The sequence below is a fragment of the Canis lupus genome, chromosome 1 (genome assembly GCF_003254725.2).
Source record: "Canis lupus dingo isolate Sandy chromosome 1, ASM325472v2, whole genome shotgun sequence".
Taxonomy (NCBI): domain Eukaryota; kingdom Metazoa; phylum Chordata; class Mammalia; order Carnivora; family Canidae; genus Canis; species Canis lupus.
In genome coordinates this window covers 85,829,723-85,847,541 of record NC_064243.1, presented here as the reverse complement: position 1 = coordinate 85,847,541, position 17,819 = coordinate 85,829,723, and the positions used below count along the sequence as shown (strand labels likewise).

The 17,819-nt window shown below is 40.0% G+C and overlaps 1 protein-coding gene across 1 annotated transcript in view; it reads left to right on the top strand.

The window, feature by feature from the left end:
• Window positions 1-8,932, top strand: part of C1H9orf85 (chromosome 1 C9orf85 homolog) — a 95,256-nt gene extending 86,324 nt beyond the window's left edge. Inside the window, exon 3 of the mRNA XM_049092068.1 lies at window positions 8,829-8,932. Within this exon, the coding sequence (XP_048948025.1) occupies window positions 8,829-8,832 (4 nt within the window). The 3' untranslated portion in view covers window positions 8,833-8,932. The remainder of the gene's footprint in view (window positions 1-8,828) is intronic.
• The last annotated feature ends 8,887 nt before the right edge of the window (window positions 8,933-17,819 follow it).

Genomic DNA, 17,819 nt, shown 5'->3' with positions numbered 1-17,819 from the left:
TACCATGAAATACTATTCCACAATAAAAAAAGGAACAAACTGTTGATACAACCACTTAATGGATCTCAAGGGCATTGTACTAGATGAAAAAAAAGGTGAATCTTAAAAGTCCACATGTTATATAATTCCATTGATAAGACATTCTCAAAATGTTAAAATTATAGAGATGGAAAACAAATTAATGACTGCCAGCGGTTAGGGATGTTGTGGGGTGGGGGGAGATGGGGGGGTGTGATGGTAAAGGAGTAGCATAAGGGAAAGCTTTATAGTGATGGGACAGTTTTGTATCCTGATTCTGAGAGGGTTACATGAATCTATGTGATAAAATGGCATAGAACTAGGCCGTTGTATGGTATAGGAGTGCCTGGGTCACAGTCAGTTGAGTGGCCAACTTGATTTTGGCTCACGTCATGATTTCAGGGTGGTGAGATCGAGCGCTGAGTTGGGCTCCGAGCTCAGCATGGAGTCTGCTTGAATGATTCTCTCTCTCTGTTCCTCTGACCCTCCCCCTTGCTCGTGTGTGCGTGTTCTCTCTCTAAAATAAATAAATAAATCTTTTAAAAAAGGAACTATGCCCTTGTATAGTACCAATGTCAGTTTCCTGATTTTTGTTATTGTTCTATATTATCCTATAGTTACATGAGATGTAATTATTGGGCAAGACTGGATAAAGGCTACAGGAGACCTTGACTCCATTGTTTCTACTGTTTTTGCGAGTTGCTGTGAATCTACAATTATTTTAAAGTAAAAGTTTAAAAAAGTGTATGTTAAAAAAATTTAAATATGCAATAGACTTGTATGTTTCATTAGTATGTAATATATAAAGCAGTGTACAAAAAAAAAAAATCCCCATTTTATCCCTAAAATCCATCAGCTTAATATCTGTGTCATTTTGGATCCAGCATGAAATAGATGGCAAGTTCAAGTGAGGTAGCTGAGGAAGTTCTGACGGAGGGACTATTTACACAGTTTTGTGCATGGTTAAAGAAAACCAACCAAGGATGATCACGCATTCCAGGGCTCGCAGAAGCAGAGGTGTGGGGGAAACATGATTGCTTAGGGCTCAAGGTGCAAAAGTAGGGAACAGAACAGTTACTGGAACTAAAGAGGGTTTTAGGAAAGTGCTGCCCACTAATAGCTGTGGCTGGAAAATAAATAGCACCCATCACACCCTTCTGCCCTCCGTTCTCCAGCTTTACCTCCCTCTTGCCAAGTCCAGCCCAAAGTGAGAGTGCATCCCTGGAACACAACAATGAGGCTGTGAGCAAGAGTGAGGGGGGAAGGTTGAAGATTCGAGATGGAGGAACAAAATCAAGAACATCCAGCGTGGTGTTCTTCTAGAACTTTTTTATTTGCCCTCAAAGGTAGTAGATTTTTATTATGTTCTCTTTTATATACAGGAGGTATTATTTATTATTATATATAATATATAATTATATAATATTATTACACATTGTTCTCCAACATGCTTTCTCCCCCACTCACTGTATCTTAGATTTTCTTTAAAAAAAATATTTTTATTTATTTGTTTATTTTAGAGAGAGAGAGAGAGAGATTTTTTCCTGGATAATCTGAATCAGCTTGTGAAATTTTTGTCTTATCCTGTTTTATTTATTTATTTTTGACCAGAAGTAGTACATGAAAAATTACAATGCTTAGGGAGCAACACTTGCTTCCAGAGCTCTCCTGAGCTTGCAAACAGCATCAGATATCATCGCTGGTCATGTTGCATTTCTCGGATTTGTAGACTGAGAATGGATAGAGAGAAAGTAATAGTTGGGCTTAGGGGTGTGACAGTGGCTGTAACTGCCTCAGAAGAGGTCCCATAGTTTTGGAGTGACCTCTTGATCTATCCCTGACTCTCCGTGGTGGATGAGAAAGTGAGAAGAGAGGAAACTGGTCTGACACTTACCTCCTTCCTGCTCATATTCCGGTACACAAAGCAGGGGTTTGCCGCTAGCCCCATGCTGATTGATCTGTGACCATTTGCTACCAGTTGTTAAATATTTTTTTTAAGATTATTTATTTATTTATTCATGAGACACACACACACACACACACACACACACACACACACAGATACAGGCAGTGGGAGAAGCAGACTCCGTGCAGGGAGCCTGATGTGGGATTCGATCCTGGGCCCCGAGGATCACACCCTGGGCTGAAGGTGGCACTAAACTGCTGGGCCACCTGGGCTGCCCTAAATATTTTTAATATCCATCGCCAACCCCCCCACCTCAATCTCCAGTGGAGGCTTTGTTCTACTTTCCTCTGGCTCCAGAGTTTAGTTTCAGAGGTCATAACTTGAACCAGCCAGTGATGATTTCTCTATCACATGATATTTACTGAAAATTGGGATCTGTCCTACCTGATGATGGACATTTTTACTTTGAAGTCCTGTTGGGACTTTCTATCTTTTTGTAATTGTGTTTCAATGAGCATTTTAAAGATGAGCCAGAGGGATGATTTTGCCAAGGGTTCTTTTTTTTTTTTTTTTTTTTTCCCAAGGGTTCTTTAGCTGCCCACTTAACCAGGAAGAACTTAGAAGCAGGTTTTAGAACCAACCCCTAGAAGTTGTATCCATTTTTTTATTTGACTTGTCTAAAAGTTGATGTGCTAATAACACTTACTGCTTCTCCATGTTGTAAATAATGTAACAATTTAGTGAATTGTTATATTTTTGAGTTCAGAAATAATGGCCACAGGAGCACCAAATACTGGAAGGTCTTGTCTCCCTGAGCTTGTGATCTCCTAGAGCCATGATTGTAACTGGAGGTATGTCAGGATCATCGGAAGCTCAAGGCCCAGATGCCTCACTTTGCAGCTCTTGGTCTGGCCCTCCTTGGCAGGTGGTTACTTGAGAAAATGGGGGTAGATGTTTGACAAGGTATGAAGGAAGACTTGTCTACTTAACCTACTTACTGATGTTAACCCAACTTCATCTGATAGAGTCTTTCTCTTTCAGCCACACCAGCCTTTGCTGTCCTTCAAACACATTAACTTCATCCCCTCTTTAGGAACTTTGTATTAACTACTCTCATGCTAGGACACTGTGCTCTAGCTCTTTGCCTGTGTCTCTTCATCTTCAGGTTTCAGCTTAAATATCCCTTCCTCAGAGAGGTCTTCCCTGACTGCCTCATCTAGATATCCTTACCCCACAAACTCTACATTCATCATCCTGTGTTCTTTCTTTTTTTCTGGCATTCTTCAAAATCTTTCATTTGCTCATTAAGGGACCACATTGACCACAGTCTCCCACTTACTCTAGACTCCATGAGGGCAGGGAGTCCAGTTCACCATTGTACCGCAGGTCCCTGGCATAGTGTCTGGCATGTGGTAGGCCCTCAATAAATGTGAAATAAACTGGATGGATGAACTCATCAGCAGAGACGTACTGTGATCCTTCTGGAAACTGGTAGCAATTATGAGGAAGATAGGGCATATGATTCATGTTTTAATTTAAAACATCTTTAAGCAGATTACTTAGGTAATACCAGCGTATATGGCAGGAAGCAATTTATCTCAGGCCAGTTGGGGAAATGTAGCCTTACTAAACATGTGGAAAAAAGGAACTCTGTGAAACTCCATCTAGTAGCCTCCTCTCATCAGAGCTCTCTTTTATATGCTATAATGTTGCTTTAATTTTTTTTTTTTTTTGAGAGAGTGCAAATGGGAAGGGAGGGGCAGAGGGAGAGAGGGAATCTTAAGCAGGCCAGACCCAGCATACCAGCCCAGACCCCAATGCAGGGCTTGATCTCATGTCCCTGAGACCATGACCTGAGCTGAAGTCAAGAGTCAGATGCTTAGCTGACTGAACCACCAACACTTTTCATGAGCTTTGAAATAGATTTAAGTGAATTGTTAATGCTTTCCTGCCTTAAAAAGAAAAAAGTGAGAGACACCTGGCTGGCGCAGTCGGAAGAGCATGTGACTCTTGATCTCAGGATTATAGGTTTAAACCCACATTGAGTGTAGAGATTACTTAAAAATAAAATCTTTTTTTAAAAATTGAAACATTAAATTAAAAAAGAGAATTCAATTAATTCATTAATTTATAGTTAGAAGGGTCTGGAGCTTGTAGGCACTGTTGATAGACATATTAGTACAACAATTTTGAGAATCTTTTTTTTTAAAAGATTTTATTTATTTATTCATGAGGGGGAGAGAGAGAGAGAGAGAGAGAGAGAGAGAGGCAGAGATACAGGCAGAGGGAGAAGGAGGCTCCATGCAGGGAGCCCAACGTGGGACTCTATCCTGGGTCTCCAGGATCAGGCCCTGGGCTGAAGGCGGTGCTAAACCGCTGAGCCACTGGGGCTGCCCCAATTTTGAGAATCTTAAAATTAAAGAGTTTTTGAACTGGATGCATTCTTAGAAATCATTTGGTTTGACTCTATTTTGTTGGGAGACTAAACGGTAGAGTGAAAAGAGACATTGGTGCATAGACTACCATTCAGGGACCTGTATAACCATTAGCAGATAATGTAGTCTGATGGATGACTTTATTTTAAAAATTTTTTTAAAGTTGTGTTTTTTTTTTTTTTTGCTTGTTTAGTAAACTCTACTAAATATGGGCCTCAAACTCATGACCCCAAGATCAAGAGTCTCATGCTATCCCAACTGAGCCAGACAGGTGCCCCTAGTGGATCACTTTAGATCATTAAAAAAAAAAAAGATTTACTTATTTATTTTTTGAAATGGAGAAGGGGAGCAGTAAAGGGAGAGGGAGAGAGGGAATCTCAATAAGACACTCCACTGAGTGCAGAGCCCAATGTGGGGCTCAATCTCATGACCTGAGCTGAAATCAGACACTTCACTGACTGAGCCACCCAGGTGCCCCAACTTTAGATCATTTAATCTCAGGATCACTTACCTCAACTGTAAACAGGGATCCAGTGTATAGATTGTTTGTGGTTAAATGAAATAAATTATAAAGTGACCGGTACATCAGAGGGCCCCAGTAAATGGCAGCTAATCAACATCATTCACAGATGAGAAAACTAAGAATTGGAAAAAAAAAATAAGTGAAATAAAAATGTAACTGGTACATTAACATTAAATCTGATGTCCTAGAACAGTGTTCCCAACTGGTGGTTCTCAATTGTGATACCTAGGGAGATATAGCAAGTCCTGATGCTAAAGCCCCATCCTAGAGGAATTAGCTCAGAATCTATGGAGTTGGGATCCAGAATCAGTATTCATTTTAAGCTTCACAGGTCATTGCAAAGTGTGGCTGTGTGTGTTATATTTACTTAAAGTACAAATTTCCAGACTTGGTACCAAACCCACAGTATTAATTTGTGGGGCTTTGGTGACAAAGTAAGACTGGGTGGCTTAAACAGAAATGTATTGTCTCATAGTTCTGGCATCTGGAAGTCCAAGATCAAGGTGTTGGCAGGATTGGTTCCTTCCAAGAACTGTAGGGGGAGGACGTGTTCCAGGCCTTTCTCCTTGGCTTGTAGATGACTGGCTTCTGTGTCTTCACATCATTTCCCTGACATGCAAGTGTCTGTATCTAGGGATCCCTGGGTGGCGCAGCGGTTTAGCGCCTGCCTTTGGCCCAGGGCGCAATCCTGGAGACTCGGGATCAAATCCCACATCGGGCTCCCGGTGCCTGGAGCCTGCTTCTCCCTCTGCCTATGTCTCTGCCTCTCTCTCTCTCTCTCTGTGACTATCATAAATAAATAAAAATTAAAAAAAAAAAAAAAGTGTCTGTATCTAACTTTCCCTTTAAATAAGGACCCCAGTTATTGGATTAGGGCCCACCCTAAAGACTTCATTTTAACTTGATTACCTCTATAGGGACCCTATCTCCAGATAAACTCAGATCCTACTAAGGACTAAGGGCTCCAACATTAGGAAATGGCGGGGGGATGGACACAGTTCAACCTATAACACCCATCAAATCAAAACCTCCAAGGCAAGGCCTGGGAAACCTGTTTAGTAATCAGGAATGTCTGGGAAATGTGGGCCTAAGGCAGAAGGAAATACTTAAAATGCTAGCAGAGGCCAGGCAGGCTAAGGACCAAAGCTGTTATGGACTCAGCCCCTGAAAAGGATAAACTCAGGTCCAGCATGATATTGTCATTCAGAATTGAGGGGTCCAGCATGCCTGGTCCTTAGTGTTCTGTTTTTGTTTGTTTGTTTTTAATGAAAAGCTGAAAACCTAGATTTTTATTTAAAAGTGTTTAGTATGTGCAGTGCTCTGAATAACTTCTAGGGGTTGGTTCTAAAATCTGTGCCTGGGCAGCCCGGGTGGCTCAGCGGTATAGCGCCGCCTTCAGCCCAGGGTGTGATCCTGGAGACCCAGGATGGAGTCCCATGTCGGGCTCCCTGCATGGAGCCTACTTCTCCCTCTGGCTGTGTCTCTGTCTCTGTCTCTGTCTCTGTCTTTCTCTGTAACTCATGAATAAATAAATAAAAAATAAAAAAAATAAAATCTGTGCCTAAGTCCTTCCTGGTTAAGTGGGCAGCTAAAGAACCCTTCCCCGAATCATCATTCTGGCTCACTTTTAATTAAATGCCCATTGAGACACAATTACAAAAAGATAGAAAGTCCCAACAGGACTTCAAAATAAAAATATCTATCATCAGGTAGGACAGATTCCAATTTAGTAAATATCCTGCGATGGAGAAACCATCAGAAACAGTTCAAACAAAATATGTCTCTAAGCTTGATTCAGTCAGTATTTTACATATCTTTGGGTTAGAAAGCACTGGATTCTTTTTGTTTTTAATTTTCAGCTTTTTAGAAAAGTGTTTATTTATTCATGAGAGAAAGAGAGAGAGAGAGAGAGAGAGGCAGAGACCCAGGCAGCAGAGGGAGAAGCAGGCTCCATGCAGGGAACCTGACACGGGACTCGATCCTGAGACTCTGGGATCAGGCCCTGGGCTGAAGGTGGCGCTCAACCGCTGAGCCACCCAGGCTGCCCGCGTTGTTGTTTTTTTTTTTAAAGATTATTTATTTATTTATTCATGAGAGACACACACAGAGAGAGATAGAGAGGAGCAGAGACACAGGCAGAGGAGAAGGAAGGAATAATAGCTTCCTCCATGCAGGAAGCTTTATACTGGGCTCAAAAGCCATTGTTGGCTGCTGCTTAGTGTGAGGAGGATGGGGCACCAGGAGGAGGGGAGGGAGGGAAGAAGGGTCAGTTTGGTCCAGCTATTCTGTGATGATTGCCTCAGGCAGATCCCTTAATTAACTGATTAAATCATCTGGTCAACAGTTGTGTTTGGAGAATTTTCTGGGTGTTAGTAACTGAGCTATGCTTATTTTTTATTTTTAATTTTTTAAGATTTTATTTATTTATTTGAGAGAGAGAGAGAAAGAGAGAGAGAGAGATAGCATGCAGGGGGAGGGTCAGAGGGAGACCAGACTCCCCACTGAGCAGGGAGCCAAACATGGGGCTCAATCCCACAACCCTGAGATCATGACCTGAACCGAAGGCAGACATCTAACTGCCTGAGCCACCCAGGTGCCTCTGAGCTATGCTTTGAATTATGACTATGAGCTTCAAGTTTCTTCAGAGAGGACTGCTCTTCTCTTGGGCCTGCTGTGTATTTTGGGCTGTGGTTTCTCTCCTTTTATTACTCGGGTACCCCCCAGTGTTTTTTAGTCTGATTATCAGTATCCCCTTTTCTGTTGTTTCTGGAGCTGTTAGGAATTGGTTCTTTTAAAAATATTTCTTTCTACGATTACAACGAAATTTCAAACAACGATGGTAAGTAGATACATGTTCTCATCCCATCATCTTTGAAAAAAGCATGAAATGTAAAAAATATAATGAACAGCATTGTACACAGGGTGGTTTAACATGCTGAAATGCTTCTAATACCCTGATGCTGCTGTGTATACCTCACCCCAGAAGGAGCCACTGTTCTTAATTCATGTTCTATCATCCTCATGTGCTTCCTTATAATCCTCTCCTATGTCTACACATTGCTAAACTATATACATGTGCACGCACACACGTGCATATAGTTCATATATGTGTGTGTGCATATAGTGTGTGTAATATATATTATCATAAATATAATGTACGTTATATATTACATTATTATAATAAATATAATATATAATATCATTTGCCTGGTTTTATATATAGAGATGGTGTAATATTGCACACATTTTTCTATACTTACTGTTTTTCCTGGTTTCATTCCTTTTCTTTGTTCTTGGAGTATTCCATTTTATGAAAATACCACAATTCAGTGCTTCAAACTTTTATCAATCTAGTGAACTTCTGTAACCTAACTAATAACATTTTTTGCTTGAATTCTATTTTTTTGGATATTACTATGGCTACAACAGATTTTTTAAAAAGATTTTTAATTTATTCATTTGAGAAGAGAGTGCACAAGAGCAGGGGAAAGAGGCAGAGGGAAAAGCAGACTCCATCTCAGGACCCCAGGATCATGACCTGACCTGAAGGCAGATACTTACCCATCTGAGCCACCCAGGTGCCCCACTATAACAGCTTTTATTTTTTGTTCATGTTTGCCCATATATACACATATCTTGTTTTCAATTCTTTTACTGTCAGTTTTTCTGTGTTCTTATATCTTTGATTTTTCTCTTCTAGAAGAGATAGTACTGGATTTTTAAATTTTCCAGTCTGACAATCTCAGTTTTTTTTTTTTTTAAAGATTTTTATTTATTTATGATAGACATGGAGAGAGAGAGAGGCAGAGAGAGAAGAAGGCTCCATGCACCGGAAGCCCAACGTGGGATTCGATCCCGGGTCTCCAGGATCGTGCCCTGGGCCAAAGGCAGGCGCCAAACTGCCTGCGCCACCCAGGGATCCCAGTTTTTTTGTTTTTGTTTTTAGGTAGGCTCCACACCCAGCATAGAGCCCAGTGTGGGGCTTGAACTCATCATGCTGAGATCAAGATCTGAGCTGAGACTGAGTCGAATTCTTAAGGAAATGAGCCAACCAGGTACCCCTAATCTCAGTTTTTTAACTGAAAATTAAATAAATTTAAATTTATTTAAATAAATTTTAAATTGGATTCATTTATATTTTTTATGACTCCTGATATATTCAAATTTATTTCTAACTTCTTTACTTTCTCATCCTAATCCATTATTGCTTTCTTCTGAATTTATTTATTTTTTAACTTTTTTTTTTTTTTTTTTGAGAGAAAGAGAGAGAGAGTGAGCAAGAGAAGGTGTTTGAAAGGGAGTGGGTTAGAGAAAGAGAGAGAAAGAATCTTAAGCAGGCTCCATGCCCAGCAAGAAGCTCAATGTGGAACTCCATCTCCTGATCCTGAGGTCATGACCCGAGCTGAAATCAAGAGTTGGGTGCTTAACCAACTGAGCCACCCAGGTGCCCCACTTCTGAATTTATTTTTAATAAATAACTTTACTTTTAAAGTTTTTTTTTTAAGACTTTATTTATATATTCATGAGAGACACAGAGAGAGGCAGAGACACAGGCAGAGGGAGAAGCAGGCTCCATGCAAGGAGTCCAAAGAGGGACTGATACCGATACCGGGACTACAGGATCACAAGCCTGAGCCAAAGGCGGTGCTAAACCGCTGAGCCACCCAGGCCACCCTGGACTCATTTTTTTGTTTGTTTGTTTTGTTAGGGGCTACAAAATTGTGAGTTTCTAAATTTTTCTTCCTTTTACATATATTAGGGGGAATTCTTTGGTGAGGAAGAGCCTTCTTTCTGGTTAGGGCTGTTGGGTTATGCTTTTTTTTCTTTTTTTTTAAGGTTTTATTTATTTATTTGTGAGAGACAGAGAGAGACAGAGAGAGACACAGGCAGAGGAGAAGCAAGCTCCATGCAGAGAGCCTGATGTGGGACTTGATCCTGGGGACTCCAGGATCACGCTCTGGGCCAAAGGCAGGTGCTAAATCGCTGAGCCACCCAGGGATTCCCCATTGGGTTACTCTTAATTTCAGTTCTTACTTCAAGACAGTATGAAGGTTTAATTATTTCCTTTATTTATTTATTTTTAAGAACTTATTTATTTATTTTTAAATTTTTTAAAAAAATTGTTTCCTTTTAACCTTAAAATCTTAATATGGGTATTTAACAAAATCGAAGTTAGTATCTCTGCTCTTTTCCACCAATTCAAAGACTTTAGACTTTGCCTCACAGACTATCTTTATCAGGGTTTTAGTTCTATCTTTTTTTTTTTTTTTGGTTTTCCCTCAAATTAGACTTAATTATTACTGATTTACATAGTCCATCTCTGTATGTTTATACATATTATATAGTATATATATATGTGTGTGTGTATCCAATGCTGCTTTTTGTGTTGTTACTGTTTTGGTTATAACTCCTTTATTTTGTGAAACATACTCTACAGTGGAATCTTAAATGAGGGGCATGTGAAGTAAATTTTTGGAGCCCTTGCACATCTATAAATGTCTTTATTTTACCTTCACACATGTTTTGTAGTTTGATAAAGAATTTGTCAGGCATGGTTCCTTGAACATTTTAAGTAATTGTCCTAATACCTTTTAGTATTGCTGTTGAGAATTAAATATCCTTTTGATTCCTCATCCTTTGTTTGTGACCTGTGTTTCCTCTCTGAAAGTGGTTAGAATCCTTAATTTATCTTGTTCTTCCAAAATTTTATTATGATATGCTGGGTTCTTTTTCATTTATTAAAATCACGTGAGCTCTTTCAACTGAAGACTATGTTCTTCTGTTCTGGATATTTTTTAATTAAAAAAATTAAAAATATTGTATTTATTTATTCATGAGAGACAGGGGGGGGCAGAGACAGGCAGAGGGAGAAGCAGGCTCTCCGCTGGGAGCCCCTTGTGGGACTCTATCCTAGGACCCTGGGATCATGACCTGAGGCAAAGGCAGATGCTCAACCATTGAGCCACCCAGGTGTCCCTGGATTTTTTTTATATCAGTTCTTTGATAATTTTATTCCTTTTGTTTTATCTATTTACTTTTTCTGGAACTGCTATGAATTACTTGATAGGTATCTTTGATTTCTTGTCTCAGTCTATTGTCTTTTCTCCCTGACTTCTGTCTCTGTATCTTTTATAGTTCTCCAGTCCAGGAGATTTACTTAATTTTTGTAGTCCAGCCCATCTGTTGGATTTTTAGGAACTCTAATTTTTTAAAAACTTTAAAATTTTGTTTAAATTTTATTAAAAATTTTTTTTTTAATTTTTATTTATTTATGATAGTCACACACAGAGAGAGAGAGAGAGAGGCAGAGACACAGGCAGAGGGAGAAGCAGGCTCCATGCACCGGGAGCCTGATGTGGGATTCGATCCCGGGTCTCCAGGATCGTGCCCTGGGCCAAAGGCAGGTGCCAAACCGCTGCGCCACCCAGGGATCCCTAAAAACTTTAAAATTTTTGATTCCTTTTTCATAGCATCCTGTTTAGTTTTTATAGATGACCTATATTCTCTTGTCTTGTTGAAAATAATGATAATGTCTAAAAAGTATATTATTTTGCTTTGTACATTATAATTGTTTTTCTGGATTCCTTTTCTGTATTTTTGTTTTGAGCTTCTATTTTTCCTACTTAAAGCTTTCAGCAAATGTCTATCTACCCTTGATTCAGAACAAATAGCACATTCTATGAAGAGACTTTGAGCGGAAATTAAAGGATAAAAAAGATATTTTCTTTGGTATTGTTTTGAAATAAGCACCTAATTCTTGATGGTCATCCCTCTTTCAACTTCACATATTATTGTCTTTTCAAGCAACCTTGACTTTTTTATGAGATGACTATGTTTTCTATGGGTGAATGTCAATTTAGGCATAACCTTGTGAGATATATTTTTTAAAGATTTTATTTCTTAAGTCATCTCTATACCCGGCATGGGGCTCAAACTCACAACCCTGAGATCAAGAGTTGCAAGTTTTGAGGGCTGACACTTTGCCCATACATACTTATTAGAGCACAAGACTAGGAGTTAGGGGGACTGGGTTCAACTTCCTGCTTCTTACTATGTGATCATTGGTGAATCTGAACCTCAGTTTTGTCACATGTAAAATGAAACCCATTTTCCTCACCATGCTAGTAATGGGGATCAAATGTGATAAACCAGTTGTCTTCACTCATGAATCATCAGTCTAATTGTTCTTAAATTCCTTCATCCACAAAGACCTGCAAGCATGACACTTGTTCCCCAAGTTGTTATTCTTTCAGGGAAGATTACTTTCTGGCTGAGGCTGGCAAACAGCTGCCACATTTTAATTTATTATGATTTTTTGTTAGTTTGTGTTTGTTTCCTAACCTTGTATAATTTCAATTTTTTGGAATCCGAATGAGAATCTTGAGGCCAAATTCTACTTCATTCAGTCTCTGGTTGGTCTTTTATTTTTAAAGTTTTTATTTATTCATGAGAGATACAGACAGAGAGAGAGAGAGAGAAGGGCAGAGACACAGGCAGAGGGAGAAGCAGGCTCCACGCAGGGAGCCCTACCTGGGACTCGATCCCTGGTCTCCAGGATCACGCCCTGGGCTGAAGGCAGGCGTCAAACCGATGAGCCACCCAGGAATCCCTGGTTGGTCTTTTAAAAACAAATGTGGTTGCATGAAATTGATGTCAGAAAAATGCCTATAGTCCATTAATCACCTTGGGTGGACAAGACAGGTGGCTACTGCAAGAATAAGGGAATAATCCCTAAGTGACTAAGACAAAACGTAATTCCCTTAGGAACCAGGTCAAGCAGATTATGTAGGGCTAGGGTGGTGACTCAGCCTTTTGAGGCTTGTACTTCCAGGTTGAGGGACTTGTGAGGTGTTTTGGGGAGTGTGTGGGTAGCTTTGTGGGAAGAGCGATTCATCCTCCTGGAAGCATTGCTTTGCGTCTCTGTCTCTGTCTCTCCCTATCTCCCTGTCTCTGTCTCCCCCTCTTGGTGTCTCCATTTTCCTCTAACTCATTTGCTCTGGCTCTCACTCTCTTTATAACTTCCTTTTGTTCTGTCCCTCAAGAAGGGAAACATAAGTGAGGAAGTTTAATTTTAGTTCCCAAAAGGATCAGAGAGGACATGAAATAGTAGCTAGTGATTGATTAGCTGTAAGGAAAAAAAGTTATGCATATTTTTCTTCAAAAACAGCCCATAGTCACGACAAGCTACAACCCAAATAAATATGAGACTAGTAATTGAGCACAGGTTTCTAAGATAATGAACCAAGGAAGACATAGTACAGAGATAAAGAAGAATAGACCTACATTTATTGAGCCTGTGTGCTATCTGGAAAGCTTCTGCAATAACTGATAAAAATAATACATGATTCAAAGTTCTTTGGATAAATATAGCTGAGTAAGAACAAATGAGTAACATTGGTGAAGTAGATTATATTTCTGTGTGTGAAGAGATGTTGTAAACTATAATTCCATTCACTTCAGACATTTGTTAGGCACACACTGGGGACAAAGCTTTGTCCTAGAAACTGGAAGGAGCTATAAAATAAATGACACTGTTAAGGAAATAAAAGATTTCCTATTTTATATGTATTTCACTTGTTCAGATTATGTGGTTCTCATACTATGTTCTCATTGGTCTTATTCCTGCTAAGCTATAGGGATAAAACTTCTTACTCTCTTAATAGGGGATGTTCATCTGCCCCAGAGAAAGAAGCTGGGGAAGAGAGACCGGCTCTCAATCAGAAAGCCAGAACTCAGAGGGCTCTCAGAACTCAGATCTGCATAGTATAAGTCATATTATATGCTTGGGTCTTGCTCTGTATTTTCTTGGTTCTTTTTTTAAAGATTTTATTTATTTATTCATGAGACAGAGAGATAGATGAGGAGAGGGAAAAAGAGAGAGAGAGAGAGGCAGAGACATAGGCAGAGGGAGAAGCAGGCTCTCCTCGAAGAGCCCAATGTGGGACTCTATCGCTCAACTCCAGGATCAGGCCCCAAGCTGAAAGCAGTGCTCACCTGCTGAGGCATCCAAGTGTCTCTATTTTTTTGGTTATTGTTTGTTTATTTTCTTCCTGTTCTGGCCTTGTTTTACCTGTACTTTTGAAGATAACAAAGAAGAGTCTTAGATGCTTGTGAGCCACTGTTCACAAAGTTGGTCTTTGGACCAGCAGCATTAGCCTCTACCTGGGGATTCATTAGTAATGCACGTTTCTAGATCCCACCCAGACACATTGGATCCGAAAGTCAGTATGGGGACCAGTGATGTGTCCTGCCTTCCAGGGGATTCTGATGCTGGCTCCCTGCTGAGCGCTAAAGCTCTGCTTGAGAACTGAAGGAGAACAGCACCCTCTGCAGGCCTTGTGGTCACAGCAGCCATGAGAAAGGAGCTCTATCCAGGTGAAGCAGGGGGGAGCAATGTTCTTGTCCCATGGAGTGGAAGAATAAATCTCACAAAGGAGAGTGAGCAAAGTGGTAGAGTTTTATTAGGCAAGGATATAGAAAAATCTCTAGAGAGTGAGAGGGGTCCCAACCGGGTTGCCAATGAGGTCTTTTCATCTCTGTTCTTTTATTAGGATTTTGCCAGAAACCTGGGGGTAGTCGGGTCAGTGGCCTGGAACTAGACATGACACTTACACATTGTTTGAGAGTTCTTGTCTCTGTGACATCTGTGATCTATAGATATCTATTGCTAGTCTGATTAATCTTTATAGTTAAGTCTTCCTTTGAGGCCTGATTAGTTTTTGGGGTTATTTTTATTTTCTGTGGTTACAATGTAATTATTAGAAAAACATCTTAACCCTAGTAATTGAGATAAGGCGCTCTAAATTTTCCTAATCTCTGTCTTCATTTTATCGCTGCATCTGCATACCTGAAATATCCCCAGAACCTAGCTGGGGCCCCTAATCTTTCCCCACCTAAAATCCCATTCTTTCCCTATTCACAGGGGGAAGGGGAGAAGGTTAAGATTTCCAAGCCCGTCTGTCTCTTTCCCACCATGAGAGACTTCTACCATAGTCAATTTGAGAGGTTCTGGATTGATTTAATTAAGGGGTATTACTGTTCTCTTCATAATAGTCCAGGTTCTCAAGATGGGTGGATATGGGTGAATTTTAGAATGAGTATTTACCAAAAAGAAGAAGAAGAAGAAGAAGAAGAAGAAGAAGAAGAAGAAGAAGAAGAGAGAAGGAGAAGAAGAAGGAGGAGGAGGAGGAGGAGAATGAGCATTTACCGTTCTATTTACTTTTTCCAGTTTTGGTGTTTGTATCATATCACTCCCTTACCAAAAAGTGTCAGTGCGGGACACCTGGGTGGCTCAGCGGTTGAGCATCTGCCTTCGGGTCAGGGCGTGATCCCAGAGTCCCGGGATCAAGTCCCACACAGGGCTCCCTGCGGGAAGCCTGCTTCTCCTTCTGCCTGTTGGGTCTCAGCCTCTCTCTGTGTGTCTCTCATGAATAAATAAATAAGATCTTTAAAAACAACAAACAAACAGAAAAACAAAGTGTCAGTGCCTCTCCTTCAACAGCCCTCCTAGCCTGGTCTGTAGTGCCTCTGCTATGAGTCACATTCCACTCTCAGCCTTCCCCTCCCTTCTTTTCCACCTGGAAAAGTCTTGTTTCCTTTCCTCTGTGCTTAGGTAGCTCTTGCTACAGCAGCACCTCACTAGGCATCAATTTGCAACCAAGTTCCCTCTCTAGACTGAGCTCCTTGAAGGTAGGGTAGGGACGGCATTCTGATCCTTCTTATCCCCAGCAAGGGCAAAGTTGCAGAGCTATGAGTAAACGTGGTGTTTAATGAAGAGAAAGAGGCCAATGTACATAGAGCAGGGGGAGAGGAAGAGAAGTATTGGGATGAGGTCTGAAGGCAAAGGCCTTGCTAAGGACTTTAGATTTCTTCTGAAGACCAAGGGGAGCCATTAAATGGGTGACCCAGTATGACATGTACACAAATTATATTACTTATCTCTCATTTAATCCTCTCAACAGATAGTGAGGTAATTGATACTTAAAAACAAAGAAAGGAAGAAGCTGAAAAGTTATGGGTTGGATCCAAAAGTCACTGAGCAAAGACTGAACAGAGCCTGAAACCTGGATCTTCAAACTCCCAAGTCCAGTGTTGTCCTCTGGGCCCCCTAAGTAATGGCCAGGGTGAGGGTATGGCTGTAGTGTTTCCTGTGGACATTCTAGGAATTGGGGAATGGCATGTCCTAGAGGGATGCATTTCTTTCTTTCTTTAAAAAATTTTTTAATTCCAGTAGATAACACACAGTGTTATATTAGTCTCAGGTGAGCAACATAGTGATTCAACAATTCTGTACATTCTTCAGTGCTCATCATGGTAAGTGTACTCTTCATCCCCATCACCTGCTTCACCTATTCCCCACCAACCTCCTGTCTGGTAAACCATCAGTTTGTTCTGTATTTAAGAGTCCAGTTTTGTTATCTCTTTTTATCTTTGTTTTGTTTCTTAAATTCCACATATGAGTGAAATCATATAGTATATAACATTCTCTGACTCATTTCACTTAGTGTAATACCCTCTAGATCTATTCATGTCATTGCAAATGGCAAGATTCCATTCCTTATTATGGCTGAGTAATATTTCATTGTGTGTGTATATAAATATACATTATATATAATATAGATAATCTATATAATCTATATTATATATGTGTGTGTGTCTATCTCATATCTTCTTTATCCATTCATCTATACATAGACACTTGGGCAGCTTCCATAATTTGACTGTTGTAAATAATGTTGTAATAAATAGGCCCACATACATCTTTTTGAACTAGTGTTTTCATATTCTTAGGCTAAATACTCAGTAGTGGAATTACTGGATCGTATGGTAGTTCTAGTTTTATTTTTCGAAGAGGAATGTATTTCTCTTTTTTTTAAGTTTATTTATTTTTTTAGTAAGCTCTACACTCAGAAGGGGACTCAAACCCACAACCCTGAGACCAAAAGTCTCATGCTCTTCCGACTAAGTGAGCCAGGAACCTGTGGGAATGTCTTTCTTTTCTTTCTTTCTTTCTTTCTTTCTTTCTTTCTTTCTTTCTTTCTTTCTTTCTTTCTTTCTATTTTCTTTCTTTCTTTCTTTCTTATTTTCTTTCTTTCTTTCTTTCTTTCTTTCTTTCTTTCTTTCTTCCTTCCTTCCTTCCTTCCTTCCTTCCTTCCTTCCTTTCTTATTTTCTTTCTTTCTTTCTTTCTTTCTTTCTTTCTTTCTTTCTTTCTTTCTTTCTTTCTTTCTTCTTTCTTTCTTTCTTTCTTTCTTTCTTTCTTTCTTTCTTTCTTTCTTTCTTTTAAAAATTTTATTTGTTTATTTGGGGGGAGGTGGCAGAGGGAGAGGGAGAGAGAGAGTCTTAAGCAGACTCCTCCCTGAGGAAGGAGCCTGATTCAGAGCTATATCTCATGATCCTGAGATCCTAAGACAGTTACCCGACTGTGCCACCCAGGCACCCCGGGAATGTATTTTTTAGTGGGCTAGTATATGAAGCAGAAGTTCAGCTAGCTTTGGAAGAGGTTAAAGATTTTTGGAGGAGGGAGGAACTAGTACCAAAGAGCCTGACCTCAGGATTTTCAGGGTTCTGTAGGATTAAAGAATTAATAGTGACTTTGCAGTAGCTCAATTTTATGGAACACTTACTATATGCCAGGCACTGCTCTAAATGCTTACACACATACACACCACACACCAGTTACAGGCAGGAGAAAAGGCAGTGACAAAGTTCTTGAGATACTAATGAGCCTGGCATATTTAAGGAATCGAAAATGGTCAGTGTTCTATAAGAGCAGTAGTACTGTTTCTCTTCACAGCAAGCCAGTGAGGAAGGCATTGGCATTATCCCAATGTCACAGATGAGGAACTGAGGCATACAGAGGTTAATAATTTGCCTAAGACCCAGCGACTAAGTGGCAAGAACTCAAGAGCCCACACTTTCCAACCATAATGCGCTGCT